The 23,303-nt window shown below is 40.7% G+C and overlaps 2 protein-coding genes across 15 annotated transcripts in view; both read right to left on the reverse strand.

Moving 5' to 3' along the window:
* LOC121928039 (protocadherin gamma-B5-like) overlaps positions 1–2,438 on the reverse strand; it is a 7,606-nt gene extending 5,168 nt beyond the window's left edge. Inside the window, exon 1 of the mRNA XM_042462225.1 lies at positions 5–2,438. Within this exon, the coding sequence (XP_042318159.1) occupies positions 5–2,306 (2,302 nt within the window). The 5' untranslated portion in view covers positions 2,307–2,438. The remainder of the gene's footprint in view (positions 1–4) is intronic.
* The window catches only part of LOC121928513 (protocadherin gamma-C5-like), a 368,742-nt gene that overhangs the window by 237,460 nt on the left and 107,979 nt on the right, over positions 1–23,303 (reverse strand). The window contains exon 1 of one of the 14 annotated variants that reach the window (XM_042463321.1): positions 16,546–19,111. The exons of 11 other annotated variants lie outside the window; for them this stretch is intronic. In XM_042463321.1, coding sequence (XP_042319255.1) covers positions 16,546–18,996 — 2,451 coding nt within the window. In that variant the 5' untranslated portion in view covers positions 18,997–19,111. Of the gene's footprint in view, positions 1–4,841; positions 7,455–10,683; positions 13,275–16,545; positions 19,112–23,303 lie in introns of those variants that run through there. 2 more of the 14 variants (XM_042463330.1, XM_042463333.1) reach the window with 2 other exon arrangements.

Genomic DNA, 23,303 nt, shown 5'->3' on the forward strand with positions numbered 1-23,303 from the left:
AAACAGAGCTGATAGGAGTAAGGCAAAGTCCCTTCTTCATAGTTTGGAGGGAATAGGACAGCATTGTTTGAATGAGGAACAGGACCAAAACACTGCAAGAATTTGGGGCTCCCCTGTTTTTCGAAGTTTGTCAAGATAGCCAGAATCACTGTCAGAAGGAATAAGAATGAGATCAAAGCTAAGGCAAGGACCAAATAGAACTGGAGATCTGATTGATACTCTGGGTCTCTGGAATGACTGTTAATTTCTGGAAGAGCCTCTTGGAAGTTTTCAGCAAAGACCAGGTTAAGACTCACAGTACTGGATAGTGGTGGCTGGCCATTATCCTTCACTAAGATTACCAGCTTCTGCTTGACAGCATCTCTTTCCAAAAATGTCCGGGATGTCCTGATCTCACCATTGTGGACCCCAATTGAGAAGAGTCCTGGTTCAGTGGCCTGGACCAGATGGTAAGAGAGCCAAGCATTGTGCCCAGAGTCAGCATCCACCGCCACCACCTTGGTCACCAGATAGCCCTCCTCCGCTGACCGAGGCACCATCTCAAACAAGGCTGAACCCTCCGCTCCCTGAGAAGGGTAAAGGATTTGAGGGCTCTTGTCGTTCTGGTCCAGGATAAAGAACTTCACAGTGGCAGTGCTGCTGAGGGGTGGGGAGCCTCCATCTTGGGCCCTCACCTCCACCTGAAACTCCCTGCACTGTTCATAGTCGAAAGAGCGCTGAGCATAGATGATGCCAGTTTCAGAGTTAATGGAGAGGTAAGATGAGAGAGGCAGCTCTTGAATGTTGCTTCTGAGGAGGGAGTAAGTGATTTGCGCATTGCGTTCCAGATCTGGATCTGAGGCATGAACATGGAAAATGGAGGTGCCTGCAGGATTGTTCTCTGGCACAAAGGCAGTGTAAGAGGATTTCTCAAAGGTAGGAGAGTTGTCATTGATATCTGAAATCGTCAGGGAGATGGTCTTCTCTGTTGAAAGAGGGGGTGTGCCTTTGTCTGTTGCTGTGATTGTGATATTGTACTCTGGAGTCCTTTCCCTGTCCAAAGGGCCATCTGTAAGAAGCTTATAGAGGTTATGGGAAGTAAACACCACCTTAAATGGCAAAATGTCTTTTAAATGGCAAGCAATTTCCCCATGATCTCCAGAATCTCTATCTTTAATGTTGATAAGGGCTACCAGAGTTCCTGCTGCAGAGTCTTCCGGTATTGGACTGGATAAGGAGGCCAAAATCACCTCTGGTGCATTATCATTCACATCTAATAGTTTTATTTCAACTTTACATTGAGCTGCTAATCCACCTCCATCACGGGCTTCTACTGTCATCAAATATTTCTCTGTTTCCTCAAAATCCAGAGACTCCTTAACTGTAACTTTTCCATCTTGTGAATCCAAGTTGAATTTCTGGCGAACACGTTCAGGGATGTTTCTAAAACCATAGCTGATCTGGCCATTTGAACCTGCATCTCTGTCTGTGGCTTTCACCTGTACCACTAAAGAACCACTTGGTGCATTCTCTCTCAGTGTAACCATGTAAATCTTTTGAGTAAAGACAGGTGAGTTGTCATTCACATCGATGACAGTAATCCATATTTTGGCTGTCCCTGTTTTGGGAGGATTCCCTCCATCCATAGCTGAAAGTATTAAATGGAAACTGCTTTCACTTTCATGATCCAACTGTTTTTCTAGTACTAATTCTGCATATTTCTTTCCATCTCCTGTCTCTCTAATTTCCAAAATGAAATTCCTGTTATTGTTCAGTTGGTAATCTTGTAGAGCATTCACCCCAATATCAGGATCTTCAGCTTCCTCCAAAACAAATGTTGTTCCAGGCAAGGTTAATTCACTGATTTCAAGCTTGATCTCACTATGTAGAAAATGTGGTGCATTGTCATTAATATCCTTGATGTCCACAGTTATATGAAAAATATTCATAGGACTTTCAGCCATCACTTCAAAACTGATGGCACAGGATTTAGTTTCCCCACATATTTCTTCCCTATCAATCCTGTCATTTATATAAAGATTTCCATTTTCTGCACTGATAGTGAAATACTGCTTTTCACCTAAAGAGAGTATATGCAGTTTGCTATTTGCTATTTGTCCTGTGTTCAGTCCCAGATCTTTGGCAAGATTTCCCACAATCGAGCCTTTTTCCATTTCTTCAGGGATTGAATACTGAATATGTTCTGAGGTAGCTATGTGGAACAAATACAATAATAAGATGAGAGATACTTGCCTTTGAGGTGATCTGCTGTTATCTTTGTGCTTGCTCTCCACTCCACTTGATGGAAGAAAATGCTTCATCCTCATTTGATGTCTCCAGATAAGCTGAAGAATTTCAAATTCCAATCACACCAAAATCCAGAAATGTTTAGGAGACTCTTAATAGTATCACAGGTTTATGCTCATCTGTATCACAGTAATTTTCTTAAGCAGATGTGTTTGCATGCCGCTGTCCTCTGGTGTTTCCCTGATCTGCAGTGAATATGAGCAATCGAAAGGCTGGCAATTCTTCTTTAAGTATCTTGGCCAACAGTGGCACTGTGAGGCTTGATGGGGAACTGCAAGCTCTTGTCTTGAAACCATGTGGAAAGGTTTTCTTGCTATTTTCATAACTATATGCTGTTGTTTTGAGTTACGGTAAGCAACATATTGTGTGGTTTTTAGAAATAATACATTTTCATTTTGAGTATATTCTGTAGATTAAGTAATAAAAAAACCCTGTACTGGCCTAACTGTACTAGAAGAGAGGCAATAATACATTTCTTTCTTTCTGTTATAGATTCTTAAAGTCAAACTGATGGTTCTCCAAGCTTTTCATGGGAGGAAATGGAATGAATGTATACAAGATTTTGCAACAGTCACATCTTTTCCCATGTTCTTCATGTAGTTTCCACCCAAGAGTTGAGGAGTTTTACATTTAAATGCTAAGGTGTTGACATTTAACTTGCAAAGTACTTATAATAAATTTGTGACTTTAATTTATCCAATAGCTGTGTCCTTTTCCTGCCATGCAGATACATAATCACATACATAAGCTCTATAGTTTTTTGTGACAGTGTCCAATGACAAGTTATTTTTCTGAAGTGGAGGACTTTGCTAGCATTGTAGCCAGAATGCATATTAGCAGCGGTGGGTGCTTCTGCTCTCCCTTCACCCCAGTCTTTCTGTCCATTTATGGCAGCTCTATTTTTATAGTAGCTTTAATTTACATTAATCAATTTCATACTTAAAATTCTGTACTAGAACTGTGAGCTGTAAATTTTTATTCGGTAAACTGATGTTGCAAATGCACTACGACAACATAGTTTTTATATATTAATAGCTAACATATGAATTGTGAGCATTCAAATGTCATATATGTAGATTTCTGAAATGTCACCATGACCCTCAATGAGGCTGTTCTATCACAATTGAAACTGCCCTTAACATTTTAGTATTTTTGTTCAGCAAGTTAACGTGAAAAAAGTTACCTACACAACTTCATGATTATCTAATAATTTTTAGTTGGTCATAATAGAGGTCTTATTCCGCTTTAATTTTAAAAGAATTTGAAGAAATTGTTGTGGCTGCAAACATATTGCAAATAAATTGGTTTCAATTTAGAGCTATACTTTTCTGTTCTTTTCATTATAAAATCATGAATTGTCTCCTCAGAGTTACTAGCTCTCTCTTAATACACAAAATATTTAGGCCGCTTAATCATTCTTGCCCCATGGTAGAAATCCTGCAGTTTGAGTGGTAGCTTGCTAAAACATCTTTCAGCTTCTGCTGTAGTCATCTGTAGTGCAGAGTAGATCTGGATAACTTTGCACATGCCACTAAAACATAATTACAGTTGTTACAAATCTCTTTTAATAAGTTAGGTGATAGTATTTCATATTGTTTTCTGAAAGTGTATCTCAGCACATTTTTCAGATCCAACATTTCACATGTGCACGCACACGCACACACACACATTCAGAAAGATTCATAGGGCACTTGTGAAAAAGACACTTTTTCATACATAATTTGGGCCTGTACATCCTACTAGCAGTACATTATTGGCTTTCACTGTCCCCAAGATCAATGATGGTGATTATTATTATGAGGGCTTTCCCTCACCATGAGCTATTCCTATGCCCTGCTCTACAAAGGAACCCAAGACTGATAGTTCTAGAGAGGGCATGGCACCAAGAGACATAAAAAACACTCTCCTTTTCACATTACAATTCCTACTCTAATGACAAATACGCACATTCTCTGTTCATGAGAATAGCATAGCACAATTAATTGCTGAACTTGTTACTTGATTCAAATGCCTCTTAAAAAATCACATATGATTTGGACAACTGATATAGCTCCGAAACAGATGGATGCCATGTAGAAGACATGGCAAGAGCACACCAATCTGAAAGAGCTGGCATAAAAAGCAGCATGGAAAAGCTGGTCCTGCCGGCAGCCAGATTTCGACCATGGCAGCAGCCCAGATTGGGTCCAGGCCCATGTGGTTGCCATGGTCCCACGCCGATCAGGGGCCAACTGGCGCTGAAGCAGCCAGATGCTGCTCCAAACTACTGGTCAGCATGTCCCTATAGATACTAGAAAATTAATTTCCATAGGTATTCTGAAACATGACATAAATCACTGCCCAATGTTTTGTCCTTGATGGTACCACTGTTTCAACACTGGCCCAGAGGCATTTGCATCTTCACATCTCAGTAAAGTACATATTCTATGCCTGGACCTGGCTTGTGTAATATATATGGTTATAGAATGACAAATGTCTAAATATTTTAGAAAATTTAATTCTCAGTAAAAATATGCACATACTATAAAATGGGTAACAAGCATACCAAAACTCACCCCATCAGCTTTATCCATCCCTATATTTAAGATATTTCCTTGTTCAGCTGTCAAAAGAACAGAAGACTTCTGATGACTGGAAATATTCTCTGCAGTTTGAACACTGGGTGCTGGAAAGCTAAATTCCTGTATCCTGGACTCAGAGGATAAACAGAGCTGATAGGAGTAAGGCAAAGTCCCTTCTTCATAGTTTGGTGGGAATAGGACAGCATTGTTTGAATGAGGAACAGGACCAAAACACTGTAAGAATTTGGGGCTCCCTGTTCTTCGAAGCTTTGTCAAGATGGCCAGAATCACTGTCAGAAGGAATAAGAATGAGATCAAAGCTAAGGCAAGGACCAAATAGAACTGGAGATCTGATTGATACTCTGGGTCTCGGGATTGGCTGTTAATTTCTGGAAGAGCCTCTTGGAAGTTTTCAGCAAAGACCAGGTTAAGACTCACAGTACTGGATAGTGGTGGCTGGCCATTATCCTTCACTAAGATTACCAACTTCTGCTTGACAGCATCTCTTTCCAAAAATGTCCGAGATGTCCTGATCTCACCATTGTGGACCCCAATTGTGAAGAGTCCTGGCTCCGTGGCCTGGACCAGATGGTAAGAGAGCCAAGCATTGTGCCCAGAGTCAGCATCCACCGCCACCACCTTGGTCACCAGATAGCCCTCCTCCACTGAGCGAGGCACCATCTCAAACAAGGCTGAGCCCTCCGCTCCCTGAGAAGGGTAAAGGATTTGAGGGCTCTTGTCATTCTGGTCCAGGATAAAGACCTTCACAGTGGCAGTGCTGCTGAGGGGTGGGGAGCCTCCATCTTGGGCCCTCACCTCCACCTGAAACTCCCGGCACTGTTCATAGTCAAAGGAGCGCTGAGCATAGATGATGCCAGTTTCAGAGTTAATGGAGAGATAAGATGAGAGAGGCAGCTCTTGAATGTTGCTTCTGAGGAGGGAGTAAGTGATTCGGGCATTGTGTTCCAGATCTGGGTCTGAGGCTCGAACACGGAAAATAGAGGAACCTGCAGAATTGTTCTCTGACACAAAGGCAGTGTAAGAGGATTTCTCAAAGGTAGGAGAGTTGTCATTGATATCTGAAATCCTCAGGGAGATGGTCTTCTCTGTTGAAAGTGCGGGTGTGCCTTTGTCTGTTGCTGTGATTGTGATATTGTATTCTGGAGAGCTTTCCCTGTCCAGGGGACCATCTGTAAGAAGCTTGTAGAAACCATTGTTAGTTGACACTATTTTAAATGGCATATCGCTTGTTAAATGACAAGTAATTCCCCCATTATCCCCAGAATCTAAATCCTTTACATTGATAAAGGCTACCAGAGTTCCTGCTTTAGAATCTTCAGGTATTGGGCTGGATAAGGAAGCCAGAATCACTTCTGGGGCATTGTCATTCTCATCTACTAATTTTATTTCAACATTGCACTGAGTTGCTACGCCACCTCCATCTCTTGCTTCTACTGTCATCACATATTTCTCTGTTTCCTCAAAGTCCATAGCCTCCTTAACTGTAATTTTCCCATTTTGTGAGTCCAAGGTAAATTTGTGGCGAGCATTTTCAGGGATGTTTCTAAAGCCATAGCTGATCTGGCCATTTGAACCTGCATCTCTGTCTGTAGCTTTCACCTGTACCACTAAAGACCCACTTGGTGCATTCTCTCTCAGTGTCACTGTGTAAGTCTTTTGAGTGAAAACTGGTGAGTTGTCATTGATGTCAATGACAGTAATCCATATTTTGGCTGTCCCTGTTTTGGGAGGCTTCCCTCCATCCATAGCCATAAGTATTAAACTAAAAGTGCTTTCGCTTTCATGATCCAACTGTTTATTTAGTACTAATTCTGCATATTTCCTCCCATCTTCTCTCTCTCTAACTTTCAAAGCAAAATACTCATTACTGTTGAGAGTGTAATCTTGTAGAGCATTTATCCCAATGTCAGGATCTTCTGCTTCCTCTAAAATAAAGGTGGCTCCTGGCAAAGTTAATTCACTGATTTCTAGCTTGATATCACCATGTAGAAAATGTGGTGCATTGTCATTTATATCCTGGATCTCTACAGTTATGTGAAAAATATTCATAGGGTTTTCAGCCATCACTTCAAAACTGATAACACATGATTTAGTCTCCCCACATAGTTCCTCTCTATCAATCCTATCACTTATATAAAGATTCCCATGTTCTGCACTGATAGAGAAATATTGCTTTTTACCTAGAGAAATGAGATGCAGATTGCTGTTTATTGTTTCTCCAGTATTCAGTCTCAGATCTTTTGCAAGATTTCCCACAATGGAGCCTCTTTCCATTTCTTCTGGGATTGAATACTTTATGTTTTCTGAGGCAGATATACAGAAGAAAGAGAAGAAGAAGAGGAGTACTTGCCTTTGTAGCAATTTGCAGTTAACATTATGCCTGTCCTCCATTCCATTCAATTAGAAAAAATTCTTTTATCCTTGTTTGGTGTGTTCAGATGATCTGAAATAATTCCAGTTCCATTCAGGTTTCAGAAATCCTTATCAGGAGAATATTGGTAGTACAGTATTATGGGTTTATGCTCTACAGTGCTGTAGTTTTCTTTTCTCAATCAGAAACGTTGTGTGTTCATAGGTCCTGCTGCTTCCCAGTGAATAAGCATTTTCACTGTTTCAGGCATCCTTTGAATAGTAGTTTTTCATTGTTGGCCAACAGTGACACTCTCAGTCTCATATGGGGAACTGCACTCCATACGTTAAAACAAATGATATGGAAGGGATTTCTGATTATTTTCATTTTTATGTGTATGACTTGAAAGGCAGATTAAGCAATTTCTTCTGTTGCTTAATAAATAAAATATATTTTAGAATCTTGTATGCTTTTTCAATAATATAATGAAGATCCTCACAGGAACAATCAAGCAATAATACATCTTTCATATTATTAAAGAGGAAATGATTACGCCCCACCACCACCACCGACTTCCTGGAGATACTATTGAAATGAATGAATAACACTTCCAATGGTCACAACATTTCCCAGGTAATCTATATAATTTTTTCAACCTATACTCTTGCATTTAAAATTCCAGGAAATGGTACTGGAATTATTTTGTCCATTTCATATGCTCTGCTCCACACTGCATAACAAGAAATTTGGCTCAGCCCCTATGTGTACACTTCATAGACACCTGCAGCAAAAGTGAGTTAGCAGATGGATGTGTGATAAGACATTTTTAAACATGTCTTTAATGTGGCACTGAAACATTTAGATTCTTGTTAGTGTAGGCATTTGATTTTATAGCTACTTAAAAGCTGTCAGAGGATGCTGAGATATCACAGATTATGGCATTTTAAAGTCATTTTCTCAAAGTGTGCAATTGAACTCTCTATGGAAATCACTGTAATTGATACATAAAATGGTAATTCTTCCTTAATATCTCATAATTTTAAATATACCTCTGTTGCTACAGGACTGTAAGAATAAAAAATGTTAATGATCTCCTCTTCTCAACCAGTGATTGGTTTTTTTGTTTTTTGCTTTACTATGCATCTAGTTTCTTTAGTTGTCCACTTAGAATCACAGAATCATAGAATCATAGTGTGGGAATAGAACACAAGGCCATCCAGTCCAAGCCCCTGCTATGCAAGAACTCACAATAAAAGCTCTCCCCACAGATTGCCATCCAGCCTCTGCTTAAAGACCTCCAAAGAAGGAGACTCCACTACACTCCCAGGGAGTTTGTTCCACTGTCGAACAGCCTTACTGTCAGGAAGTTCCTCCTAATGTTGAGGTGGAATCTCTTTTCCCGTAGCTTGCATCCATTGTTCCAGGTCATATTCTCTGGAGTGACAGAAAACAAGCTTGCTCCATATTCAATACAACACTCCTTTAAATACTTAAACAGGGCTATCATATCACCTCTTAATGGTCTCTTCTCCAGGCTAAACACACTCAGCTCCCTAAGTCTTTCCAGACCCTTCACCATTCAGTCACCCTCCTCTGGGCACACTCCAGCTTCTCAATATCCTTTTTGAATTGTGGTGCCCAGAACTGGACACAGTATTCCAGGTGGGGCCTGACCAAAGCAGAATAGAGAGGCACTATTACTTCCCTTGATCTAGACGCTATACTTCTATTGATGCTGCCTAGAATCGCACTGGCCTTTTTAGCTGCCATATCACACTGTTGACTCATGTTCAACTTGTGCTGTTGGTGTTTGGATTTCATCCATGTTTCCCTGTTAAAACTGTACTACTGCATTTTGCTGTGAACCGTAGTAGATAAATATGCAAAGTCTTGAATAATAAGAAGTGGATTACTATATAATGTAGAATATTAAAGGCACATCTGTAAAGAAATCACGTATTACTACTACACCGATGCCATTCACCCAGGAATATGATGGGCTCCACCTTCACTTCTCCAGAATTAGAGCACAGTGATGCACAAGCCATGATGTGATGGAATGAAGGGAAGACATAATGTGCTTTTATCAAGATTTTCATTTTTCTCCTTGGCCTATTTCCCAAAGAAAAGCACCCCTAATTCACAGTGTCAGATTAATCAATTGCTAAGGGATGAATAGGTAAATTAGGGGTCTTCCTCCATCTTGCACTAGGGGATTTCTTTGCTTGCTTTATGCCAGGGAAGAAGTTGCAGGGATGTGGTGTTTGATCTGGTTATATTGGCTTGCAATCCTAAGAACCTGCCCCACTAGATGGGATAAAGCAATAGGAGATTCCTTTGAATACTGTTAGGGAAACATTGTGAAGAAAAGGGCTGGATCTATTTACTAATTGATACAGTATGGGGCATCAGAGTATAATTGCCAAACTAAGGTTGACAATGTCTCCCTGCTCTGTCCTTAAGTTTGCTTGAGACACGTACTGGGAAGAGATGTTAGTGATGGTTATATGAAGCTTGTTCCAGACTTTTGTTATAAGGTCAAAAAGGTGAAACATATATATTTTCTCTTGTCTTCATAGGATTGTTTGGGACATAAGACAACCCTATCACAGGACTTTTTTGTCAAGATTTGTTCAGAGGGATTTGTGCTTGCCTTGCCTTGACGTTGAGAGAGTGTGACTTGCCCAAGGCCAAGTGAGGGCTCAAGCCTTGGTCTCCTGAGTTGTAGTCCAGCACTCAAACCACTACATAACACTGGTTCTCTAAATCTCTAGGCAAGAGAAAATGCACTAGTTGTTACAGAAGTAGAGCTACGTAAGAGATCTAGGCCCTAATAATACAGACCTAGAAAGGCCAATGTTTCCCCCATCAATATACATCTCCATAAAAGAATACAAATTACTACAGATATAAAAGCAACACGTGAGGGAGGTGCTTGGTTAATACAATACAATTTGATATATAGACATAAGGACAATCCTATGAACATTTACTAAGGAGTAAATCCCATTTGATTAAAAGGGATTTATTTGATTCAGAGGGATATAAATTTACACTGGAGTAGAACTTAGGAAAATAATTAGGAACTAGATGTCATTGTCCAAAGGAAATCAGATATCATGGTTCATCTCATATACACACCATGAAGTTCGGATAATTCACTCTAACTGCAATATAAAGTGATTTAAGTTTCATGACAGTCAAAAAAAGTAATCCATCTGGCAATTATAGAGCCTCATACTTCAAAAAAGGCTTAAATCCTGCATCAAGATATTTAATATCTAAATCATAAGTAGAACAGATATAAAATATGGGGCTGCCCACTGTTTTTAAAAAACATAACATTTGAGTTTTCATCCCTAGAATAAAATAAATGGACATGATTACAGTAATATTCTCATGTCAGTTGGAAAACCTGACTACAGATTGTGCAGCTAATCTTATCCTTGTTGCCAAATAGCTTACCTTGTCATTATTCTCCATCTGAGAATTTAAATTGCTTTCACTGTTGAGTGTGAGAGGCACGCCAGACTTTTCACTACTGAGCAGACTGTCTGCAATCTGAATATTAGGCGTCAGAAAAGTAAACTCATTCCTCTGGGACTCCGAGGAGAGGCAAAACTGGTAGGAATAAGGCAAAGTCCCATCTTCAAAATTAGGAGGAAACATGGAACCTGCTGTTGAATGGGGAACAGGGCCTAAGCATTGGAGGAATTTGGGATTCCCTGACCTCCAGAGCTTCATTGTAATGGCCACAATCACTGTCAAGAGGAATAAGAAGGAGATCAGAGCTAAGGCCAGTACCAAATAGAACTGAAGATCAGACTGAGCTTCTGAGTCCCTTGGCAGGTTTTTCATTTCCGGAAGGGCCTCCTGGAAGTTCTCTGCAAACACCAGGTTCAAAGTAACGGTGGCTGAGAGAGGAGGCTGTCCGTTGTCCTTCACCACAACCACCAGCCTCTGTTTCACAGCATCTCTCTCCACAAAGGCCCTGGCTGTCCTGATCTCCCCAGTATGAGAACCAATGGTGAAGAGGGCTGGATCAGTGGCCTGGACCAGATGGTAGGAGAGCCAAGCGTTGTGTCCAGAATCAGCATCCACAGCCACCACCTTTGTGACTAGATAATCTTCCTCAGCAGAACGAGGCACCATCTCAAATGAAGTGGAGCCCTTGGTTTCTGGGGAAGGGGACAGGATTCGAGGAGTGTTATCATTGCGGTCCAAAACAAACACTCTGAGTGTGACATTGCTGCTAAGAGGCGGAGATCCTCCATCTTGGGCCTTCACTTGGAGCTGGAACTCTCTGAATTGTTCATAGTCAAAGGATCGCTGGGCATAGATGGTGCCAGTCTCAGAGTTAATAGAGATATAAGAAGAAATGGGAAACTCCTGAATGTTGCTGCTGAGGATGGAGTATATGATCTTTGCATTCTGGCCTATGTCTGGATCAAAGGCTTTAATATTAAAAATGGAGGCACCAGAAGGGTTGTTTTCTGGCACATAGAACCTGTAAGAAGATTTTTCAAAAGCAGGAGCATTGTCATTGACATCAGAGATATGTAAAGAGATGGTTTTATGTGTGGAAAGAGGAGGGATTCCTTTGTCAGTGGCTGTGATTGTGATATTATATTCAGGACTTCTTTCTCTGTCCAAAGGACCTTCACTCAGGAGCTTGTAATACTTATTAGAAGAGGGAAGAATCTGGAAGGGCAGATCATCTTCTAAATGACATGTAACCTCTGCATTGTCACCAGTATCCTTGTCATTTACACTGATGAAAGCAATCACAGTTCCAGGTGGAGTATTTTCCGGTACAGAATTTAATGTGGAGGCTAAAGTCACTTCTGGTGCATTATCATTCTCATCAAGAACAATTATTTCAACATTGCAGTGAGTAACTAGTCCTCCGCCATCCTTGGCTGCAACTGTCATTGTATATTCCTTGGTTTCCTCAAAATCCAATGGACCCATGAGAGAGATTATGCCACCAATAGGATCTAGGCTGAATGTCTTTTGGCTGTTTGCTGGTATGTTGCTGAATTCATATCGCACATGAGCATTTGTACCCTCATCTTTATCAAAAGCGAGAACTTGGAGCACCTGAGATCCAACTGGAATAGTTTCATGCAGACTGATCTTGTAAATGTCTTGAGTAAAAATGGGTGGGTTATCATTTGCATCAGTGACATTAATCCATACCTGGACAGTCCCAGACCTTTGAGGCTCACCCCCATCCAAGGCTGTAAGAACTAAATGAATCATTTCTTCACTTTCCCGATCAAGTGGTTTCTGCAAGACCAGTTCTGCATATTTATTTCCATCTTTTCTCTCTCTGACTTCCAAAGTAAAATATTGATTGGGGCTTAATTGGTAGTTCTGGAGAGAATTCACCCCAATGTCTGGATCTTCAGCTTTCCCCAGGAGAAATCGGGTACCTGGCAATGTGAATTCACTAGTCTCCAAGTTGATAGTGTCACTGAGGAACTGGGGTGTATTATCATTAATGTCCTGAATGACTATAGTTATATGAAAAATATTGAGAGGGTTTTCTACCCCCACTTCAAAATTAACAAAGCAATGTGCAGCTAAATGACACAGTTGCTCTCTATCTAGCCTGTCATTCACATAGAGGTTTCCATTCTCTGCACTGATTGAGAAATACTGCATTTTGGTTAAAGAGACAGGCTGCAGGTTACGCCTTGCCAGTTCTCTTGAATTCAGTCCTAAATCCTTGGCAAGATTTCCCACAATGGAGCCCTTTGCCATTTCCTCAGGGATTGAATAATGAATCTGTTCTGGGGTAGCCCAGCAGGAGAAAGGCAATAGTAAGAGAAGCAATACTTGCCTTGAGAGTTCCCAGCCATTGTCTTGATGTCTTCTGTTCATCTGTATACTGAATTAAGTCCTCCTTTTAAAAACAATATCAGATCAATTGCTCAAAATGATGCAGCATAGCAAAAAAGCAACTGGATTTTTCCTTAATTTTTTGCAGATTATACAGTGAGTATCAATTTTCTTTTCCTAGTATGATTGTTTTGTCTTCATGATCTCTTGTTCTTCCGATGTGCAAAGCAAATAGGCAAGAATGACTTTACTGGGAGAATCAGTGGACGTTATGCATCTTTTTATGCTCTCCCTGGTTTCCAGAATGGTTTAAGAGTGACACCATGAGGATATGATGGAAAACTGCAAGGCATGTTTATTCACTTTAAAATAAAAGAAGTTTGGATGTGAACGTACGTTATTGTGTTTACCCAAAGGTTATCCTCTGCAAATATACATGTCTACTTCCAAATGAATTACTTCATGCCTTTTCATTTGTTGTTTTGAATTACTCTGAAGAGTCAGCTAACCATGCCAAGAGCTTTTATCTATATCTCAAAAAGACTGTATGAGCACCATTGGAAGAAAACACAATCCTAGGATTGTTATGCTATTGAGTATATCATGGTAATGAACTACGTCCATCATTAAATGTCATCCCTGAAATATCTACTTTGATTCCAAAGGACTAATCTGTATCCACAATACGAATCAAGTATCTTTTCCAGTTAGGCAAAGCAACTACACTTGTAAGCCAGGTCCTTGGCCCTCCTCTCTGTGGTCAAATGAATCAAGTTGCTCAGGGATTCCAATATAATGTTGAAAAGCAAAATCAGCTTGGTTTTATCTACTGTTTTTCCCTCTCCAAGCATAAAAGTATAATCCTTGCTGTGAGATAAGTGTTACCATGGGTTGCAGAGGTTTCCTGTTCTGACAGTAGGAGCCTTTGGCCTCCTCTTTGGATGCAAGTGATGCTTTGTGTAGTTGGAAAGAGAACCTGCAGGGTCTGTCTGGCCACATGGAATAATATTTTGTTGTATTTGTACCCCACTTTTATCCAAGATAAACATCTACTTTGAAATAAAGTATAAAGTCGGTCACTCTAAGGAATGATAAAATAGATTGTGAAAAAGTATGTCAACAGCCAATACACCCCAGAGGGGGAAACAAGAGATGCAAGACAGATGATACAAGGGAAGGGGTTTGCAATTTGAACAGGAAACAAGAGATCTAACTGTACACATAGAACTGTTATATCTCTATAACTGGCCTTTTCTACAAACCTATAATTGTTCCAAACTCTCTTTCTAATTGATAATCCACAATTTTTAACATGCCATTAGAGGTTTCATGTCATGCACCAAAACTGTGATCATATCCTTCTGAGTTTGTTTGTGTTGTTTGTGTACTCAGTTTGCTGCTGTATATAGCACCCTCAGTCTCTAAGGTCCTTACCAGGTTGTCTACCAGAAGAGATGTTCCTGTCATGTGAAACTTACACTTAACATGCAGCACAAGGGTGGTGGTACACAAAGGGAGAACACTGGAAGTAATTGTAAAAAGGCAGAAGAACATGCAGACACATATAAACATTTTTTCAGGAGTGTATGAGGGCTTGGGAATAAAGTGAAAAGTTTAACAGAAAAGTGACCAATAAGCAATTTGCAAACAGAAGCATCACTTGACAGAAATCTTGATCAAAATAAAGGAGAGTATGAAGCTGAGTCCGATCCCAATAATATAATGAAGCACTATTTTGCAGTCACAGGCGGGTTATAGACCACCGCTTTGAGGCGGTCTGCTGCCGCCGCCGCTTGCTCCGTGTGGGAGCTGTAGCAGCCACACCACGCGGCTCCCGCGCGGAGCAAAAAAGGAGCTCCAAAATGGAGCTCCTTCTTGCGGCGCCTCTATGATGTCGCGAGGTGCCGCTGGTGCATTTGCGCCGTCATAGGTGCCGCGACACGTCTGGACGCTATGCGTCCGATACGTAAACATGGCGGCCCCCATGTGGAAGGGGCGCCGCCATGTTGTACGTATGGAATACGTACTAGGGTTAGGGTGGTGCGGAAGCACCACCCCTTCCTAACCCTAATACATATTCCATACGTATTTTTTGGCGGTCTGTAACCCGCCACACTCTACTGGTACAATCAGTGCCCCTTTTGCCTCTAGGAGCCATCCTTTGGAGGCTTTGCAAGACAAAATGTGATGTTACTGGTGTTTCTGGAGTCAGTTTCATGCAAAAAGAACATAGGAGAGAATGGGCAGAACTGTTTGGATGAGTGGAGCTCTTTGCAGTGCTAAGCAGAGAATATGGGCATACACAAGCAGCAGAAATGCAAATGTTTTACAAGTTTGAGGCTTTTGTATAAATTGATCAGTTTTCACTTCCCATACATTATATCCTTTGTTCAACACCAATATATAAACCCACCTATCTTTGCTTACTTATATTTTATGCACCCAATTCTAATAGTTTTCTCCCTTGACCCATAATTTCCAGAGACAGATGATCTCTGCCAGACATTTATTGTGTGATACAGATCCAATGCCTGCCCTCCCTTTCTCAGACTGAGGTTCCAAGAATTTCTATATGTGCTGATAATTGATGATCCTTACAATTTTAAAGAAATGTGGATGGAATTCTTCTACCGCTATTGCTGTATATCTTGCAATTAATAGATTAGATTCAGGATTGATCTTCCACTAATGCAAGTGTACTATTCAAAAAAATTCACAGAAATACACATAAACCCCATCCCACCCCACTTCACACAGTCTTGTATTAAGAACACACATACACAATACCCTCCAGCCACTATGTAAATGCTGTGCCGAAGACGTGGCATGATGCTGCCTGCTGTCTGGTCAGACAGGCGGCATGGGGATGGAGTAGGGGCAGCCGGCATGTGGTCACCACATCCCTACTCTTCCCCGAGGCTGGCTTTTAATTCCAGTCTGTTGAGGCTGTTAGATTACATTTTTTTCACAGAAGCTGCATGATACAGACATATATCCAATCTGAATGTGACCAAATGCCAGTTTCAGTTTTTTCAGGAATTCATGATTCAGTTCATTATCTTGCTTTCCATAGTGGGATCCAGCAAGGACAAATCATACTTTTGGGAGATTTTCGAAATTGTGGTAGGCAATGAGATGCCTATGAAAATCTAAAGTTACTATTACAGTGGACTGTTGTTATATGCTGAGGTTTGATATCAAGAACCCCCATGTATAACAAAATCCATGGATGCTCATGTCCCATTAAATTTAATGACATGGCAAAATGGTGTCCCTTATAAAAAATAGAAAATCAAGGTTTGATATTTGAATTTTATACTTTTTTGGAACATTTTCAAATTATGGACGCTTGAATCCGTGTATAAAAAAATCTGTGTCTATGAAGTGCCGATGGTAATACTAGAGCTAATTATACTGTTTCACAACCAAAAATATTAATAGCTACAATTGAAATTAAATGTCATTTTTGTAATAAACACTCACCACATTACATTTATCCATCTCTGTATTTAAATTATTTCCTTGTTCAGCTGCCAGGAGCATATCAGATGTCTGATTACAGGAAATATTCTCTGCAATTTGAACAGGGGGTGCTGGAAAGGTAAATTCCTGTATCCTGGACTCAGAGGACAAACAAAGCTGATAGGAGTAAGGCAAAGTCCCTTCTTCATAGTTTGGTGGGAATATGATAGTATTGTTTGAATGAGGAACAGGACCAAAACATTGCAAAAATTTGGGGCTTCCTGATCTTCGAAGCTTTGTCAGAATAGCCAGAATCACTGTCAGAAGGAATAAGAATGAAATCAAAGCCAAGGCAAGGACCAAGTAGAACTGGAGATCTGATTGATACTCTGGCTCTCTGGAATGACTGTTAATTTCTGGAAGAGCCTCTTGGAAGTTCTCTGCAAAGACCAGGTTGAGACTCACAGTACTGGATAGTGGTGGCTGGCCATTATCCTTCACTAAGATTACCAGCCTTTGCTTGAGAGCATCTCTTTCCAAAAATGTCCGGGATGTCCTGATTTCACCATTATGGACCCCAATTGAGAAGAGCCCTGGTTCAGTGGCCTGGACCAGATGGTAAGAGAGCCAAGCATTGTGCCCAGAGTCAGCATCCACCGCCACCACCTTGGTCACCAGGTAGCCCTCCTCCGCTGAGCGAGGCACCATCTCAAACAAGGCTGAGCCCTCCGCACCCTGAGAAGGGTAAAGGATTTGAGGGCTCTTGTCATTCTGGTCCAGGATAAAGACCTTCACAGTGGCAGTGCTTCTGAGGGGTGGGGAGCCTCCATCTTGGGCCCTCACCTCCACCTGAAACTCCTGGCACTGTTCGTAGTCGAAGGAACGCTGAGCATAGATGATGCCAGTTTCAGAGTTAATGGAGAGGTAAGAGGAGAGAGGCAGCTCCTGAATGTTGCTTCTGAGGAGGGAGTAAGTGATTCGGGCATTGCGTTCCAGATCTGGATCTGAGGCTTGTACACAGAAAATGGAAGAGCCCGAAGGGTTGTTCTCTTGCACAAAGGCATTGTAAGAGGATTTCTCAAAGGCAGGGGAGTTGTCATTTACATCTGAAATCCTCAGCAAGATGGTCTTCTCTGTTGAAAGAGGAGGTGTGCCTTTATCTGTTGCTATGATTGTAATATTGTATTCTGGAGTGCTTTCTCTGTCCAGGGGACCATCTGTAAGAAGCTTATAGAGGTTATTGGATGTTGACACTACTTTGAATGGCAAAAAGTATTTTAAATTGCAAGTAATTTCCCCATTATTTCCAGAATCTCTGTCTTTAATGTTAATAAGAGCCACCAGTGTTCCTAGTTCTGAATCTTCAGGTATAGGACTTGATAAGGAAGCCAGAATTACTTCTGGGGCATTGTCATTCTCATCTAATAATTTTATTTCTATGTTGCACTGAGCTGCTAATCCACCTCCATCACTTGCTTCTACTGTCATCACATATTTCTCTGTTTCCTCAAAGTCCAAAGTTTCCTTAATTGTTATTTTCCCATTTTGTGAGTCCAAGTTGAATTTCTGGCGAGCACGTTCAGGGATGTTTCTAAATCCATAGCTGATCTGGCCATTTGAACCCGCATCTCTGTCTGTGGCTTTCACCTGTACCACTAAAGAACCACTTGGTGTATTCTCTCTCAATGTCACCATGTACATCTTTTGAGTGAAAACTGGTGAGTTGTCATTGACATCAATGACAGTAATCCATATTTTGGCTGTCCCTGTTTTGGGAGGCTTCCCTCCATCCATAGCCATAAGTATTAAATGGAAAGAGTGTTCACTTTCATGATCCAGTTGTTTGTTTAGTACTATTTCTGCATATTTTTTCCCATCTTCCCTCTCTCTAACCTCCAAAACAAAATACTTATTATTGTTCAAATTGTAATCCTGGAGAGCATTTACCCCAATATCAGGATCCTCAGCTTGCTCTAGAATGTATGTGGTTCCTGGTAATGTGGATTCACTGATCTGTAGCTTGATATCACCATCCACAAAATGTGGTGCATTGTCATTTATATCCTGGATCTCTACAGTTATGTGAAAAATATTCATAGGGTTTTCAGCCATCACTTCAAAACTGATAGCACATGATTTAGTTTCCCCACATATTTCCTCTCTGTCAATTCTGTCAGTTACATAAAGTATTCCATTTTCTACATTGATAGTGAAATACTGCTTTTCTCCTAGAGAAAGGATATGCAGATTGCTCTTTGCTATTTCTCCAGTTTTCAGCCTCAGATCTTTTGCAAGATTTCCCACAATGGAGCCCTTTTCCATTTCTTCAGGAATTGAATACTGAATGTTTTCTGATGCAGCCTGGCTTAACAAAGAGAAGAATAAGAAAAGTACTTGCCTTTGTAATGATCGGTTGTTTTCTTTGTCCCTGTCCTCCATTCTACTCAATGAGAAAATTTGCTTCATCTTCATTTGGTTTCTTCAGATAAGCTGAAGAATTTCAAATTCCCATCAGAAGTCAGAAATAGCCAAAGAATGAAATACTAATAGTGCCACTGCTTTCTCCTGCTTAACATTACAGTAGTTTTCTTTTGACAAGGCAATGTCCTCAAATGCCTATATCTTCTGTTGTTTCCCTGATCTGCAGTGAATTGCCAAGGCTGGCAATTCCTCTTTGAGAACTATCTTGGCCAACAGCGGCACTGTGAGGCTTCGATGGGGAACTACAAGCTCTGTCTTGAAACAAGATAGAAATGTTTTCATGTGTACCCTTTCTGCAGCAGGGTAGGTACAATTTTATGAGGTTTGAGAAAAAATATTATTTTATAATTATACATTAGAGGTATTTGGTAAAATAAGTATAAGAGCACAATTTCACCAGACATAGCAACATAGTTCGCCTTGTTTAAATTTGCATCAGATGAAGCAGACTTAGTCTATGAAAGCTTATGCTACAATATTCTTTCTCTACAAGATCTCTTTGCATACTGATGCAGACTGACATGATTATGGCTGCATCCATACTGCAGAAATCATCCGATTTGATACAACTTTAGTTGCCATAGCTCAATGTTATGTAATTCTGGGAATAGCAGTTTGTTATGGCACCAGATCAGAGCAGATGCTTTCCATGTCTCTGAATACTAGACTTTGAATGTAGACTTCTAAGAAACAGAAGGTGAGCTGCCTGTTTGATAGCACATTTGTAAATTCATTTTTTCAGGTGACTTAGACACTTCCCATTATTATTTCTATAGGTATTCCATCAAAATGATGCTTATTATGCTCAGATATGACAGATGCCAGTGTGTGTGTCAGGGGGTGTTTTGGAAGTTATTTTCTCAAAGGGCCCAATACAACTCTGTATTGACATCTTTTAAACTGTTATGTAAGACTCAGTTTCCTTCTCAATGTATCACAGTTCAGTTTTTCTTCATGTACTTCTGTTTCCCCAAAGATCTGTTAGCATTCTTCTGCCATTGCCAACCAGTGTACCTAGCTCTCTTAGTTGTCCCCTGGTGCAGTAGATGTGTGATTTCATTTACATCTCCGTTAAAACATTAATGAGCACAGGTGTAGTAGCCAAGTATTCAAAAATTGAATACTAAGGAGTGGAATGCAAGAGGATGGTATTAAAGCAGCATTTTTCATAATCTCATACATTATTACCTCAGCAGTGCTGGTGCCCCAGTATTATGTCACGACTGGATTTGCACCATCCCACTTTTCAGAAGGAGTACACCACCTCTGAACAAAGCTTGCCAAGAAAACTACATAAGTTGGAAACGTCTTGAAGGCATGGAACAACAACAAAAAACATGAGGTGAAAGGCAAGCTGTGGTTGAATGACCAATGGATCCACTGCCACAGAGGTGATGAATCTACTTTTGATGTTATGGCTGTGCCTCCTATAGCTCCTCTTAAGTTGTATGGAAGTCTTCCTGGTGCTGGACCCTAGGCCAAGACAGATCCAACATAGGGAGAGCTCCCATAAGCTTGGAACACTTGCATGAAGAGTGGCTGTCGAACCAAAAAGTGAATCCCCACTCCTCTGACAGTGGATCCCACAGAACCCTCCTCCCCCACCCATTGCTTATGGGACCAAAGAAAGAAAGAAAGAAAGAAAGAAAGAAAGAAAGAAAGAAAACTGCTTCCTTCTTCTTTCCCAGTGAGCAGCACCTCCAAGCCCCTAAAAGCAGCAGATCTCATCTGATCTTGGAAGCTTTAACAGGGTCATGCCTGGTTAGTACTTGGATGGGAGACTGCTAATGAATACCAGGCACTGTATGCTATATTTCAGAGGAAAGAATTGGGTAAAACTACCTCTGAGTATTCCTTTTCTAAGACAACCATATGAAATTTATGCAGTTGACAAGTTACCTGAAGTTACACGCGCACGCGCGCGCACACACACACACACAGCACCTGCAATCACTTCAATGCACATGTTTTCATTTTTCCTAGATAAAATATTTTCATGAGCCTGAAAGGAAAGTGTTCAAATGTGTGTTTCCACCCCTTGCATGATTTATGTGGTACGGTCAAGGAAAGGAACAGAAAATATTTATTAATTTTATGAACTTCTAGAGATTATGCATCCTACTACAGTGGAAGTGATTTTAAATATGAAATTTTCATTCTATAGAATGCTGGTATGGTTCAAATGGATGGGTCATTTGGAAAGGTAACTTCTTCTTTTTTTACATTATAAAGCAGGTTATGGAATAGCTACCAATGGATGAAATATTTGACACAAAAGCAATACTGTCAAGCAGTGCTAAATTTCTACGAATGCATGAATGTGAACACATACAGAATGGCTATATCTAGGAGATTATTGCACTGCCTTTCCTCCTGCATTAGACGTGGGATATAAATTTAAATAGTCAGATTTTATCACAAATTTAAATACGCACGTGTTATTGTGCCCAGGCCATAGGTGTCCTTTACCCAATCTGGGCTTCTCTTGCATCTTTTAAAGAAAGGGATTTTCCCTTTCTTTAAAACGTGTGGGAGAAGCCTGAATCAGGTATGGGATGCCTATGGCCCGGGCCCGGATATATGTTATAAAATCCATCTATTTAAATTTACATCCTGCATCTAGTGTGGGAGGAAAGGAAGTGCAATAATCTCCTATGTTTACTCAGGAGTAAGTATGCACAGGAACATAATGTTATAGGTACTTCCAAAGACTTAATTTATTTCTTCCCATGATTCCTTTAAAGTAGACATAGGGAACTTCAATTGCTCCACAGTCCATTTTTGTTTCCCAGGATCCTCTAGAGCCCTACATTTGGAAACCCACTTCTGGTTTTCCAAAATTAGGTTTTAAAAAATGTTAAACAATGCAAAGATCCTTTTCACCCTACTGAATAGGTGAATTGCTTTTCTGGCAATTTCCAGGAGAGGCAATTCACCCTTCTTCATGTCAGAAAAAAACACAGTTTGGGTAATCCAGAGTGTCCGAAATGTTACACTTTACTAGTCACTATTTTAAAGTAAAATATTTATTCATCATTAAGACCCAGAGGAAAAGCCTAACTGGTTACTTCACATCTATGCAAACAGCTAATGACTTTGAATATCCCAAACCAGAAACAGGACAACACCTGCATCAATTATAAAGAAGATATAAGATACAAGTGAAACACTTGTTTAACCACTTAATAGTATACTTATAAGATATACACGTGTAAAGCCTTGTCACCTTTGGTAGATGACTATGGATTTTGGTACAAGATAAGGTACAAGTCTATCTACACACACCAGCAGACATTGCATAGTAGTACATCTTTCCTGCCTATAATGAAATAGATTAATTTGATGAATGTGGTATTTCCATATCACCTGTGAATAATAACTAGGGAACTGTGCAGATAAACTGATTCTTACACAACGCATCTTACCTTGTCAACATTATCCACCTCAGAATTTACGTGGTTTTCAATGTTGCCTGTAAAAGGCACTTCAGATTTGTCACCACAAAGAAGATTGTCTGCAAACTGAACATTGGGAGCAAGAAAAGTAAATTCATTCCTTTGGGACTCTGAGGAGAGGCAAAATTGGTAGGAATAAGGCAAAGTCCCATCTTCAAAATTAGGAGGAAACATGGAACCTGCTGTCGAATTGGGAATAGGGCCAAAGCACTGGAGGAATTTGGGATTCCCTGAGCTCCGGAGCTTCATCGCAATGGCCAGAATTACTGTCAAGAGGAAAAGGAAGGAGATCAGAGCTAAGGCCAGCACCAAATAGAATTGGAGATCAGACTGAGCTTCTGAGTTCCTTGGCAGGTTTTTCATTTCTGGAAGGGCCTCCTGGAAGTTCTCTGCAAACACCAGATTCAAAGTGACGGAGGCTGAGAGAGGAGGCTGTCCGTTGTCCTTCACCACAACCACCAGCCTCTGTTTCACAGCATCTCTCTCCACAAAGGCCCTGGCTGTCCTGATCTCCCCAGTATGAGAACCAATGGTGAAGAGGGCTGGCTCAGTGGCCTGGACCAGATGGTAGGAGAGCCAGGCATTGTGTCCAGAATCAGCATCCAAAGCCACTACCTTTGTGACTAGATAATCTTCCTCAGCAGAACGAGGCACCATCTCAAATGAAGTAGAGCCCTTGGCTTCTGGGGAAGGGGACAGGATTCGAGGAGTGTTATCATTGCGGTCCAGAATAAATACCCTGAGGGTGGCATTGCTGCTGAGAAGAGGAGATCCTCCATCTTGCGCATTCACTTGGAGCTGGAACTCTCTGAATTGTTCATAGTCAAAGGATCGCTGGGCATA

This window comes from Sceloporus undulatus, chromosome 4 (genome assembly GCF_019175285.1).
Source record: "Sceloporus undulatus isolate JIND9_A2432 ecotype Alabama chromosome 4, SceUnd_v1.1, whole genome shotgun sequence".
NCBI classification, from domain to species: Eukaryota; Metazoa; Chordata; class Lepidosauria; order Squamata; family Phrynosomatidae; genus Sceloporus; species Sceloporus undulatus.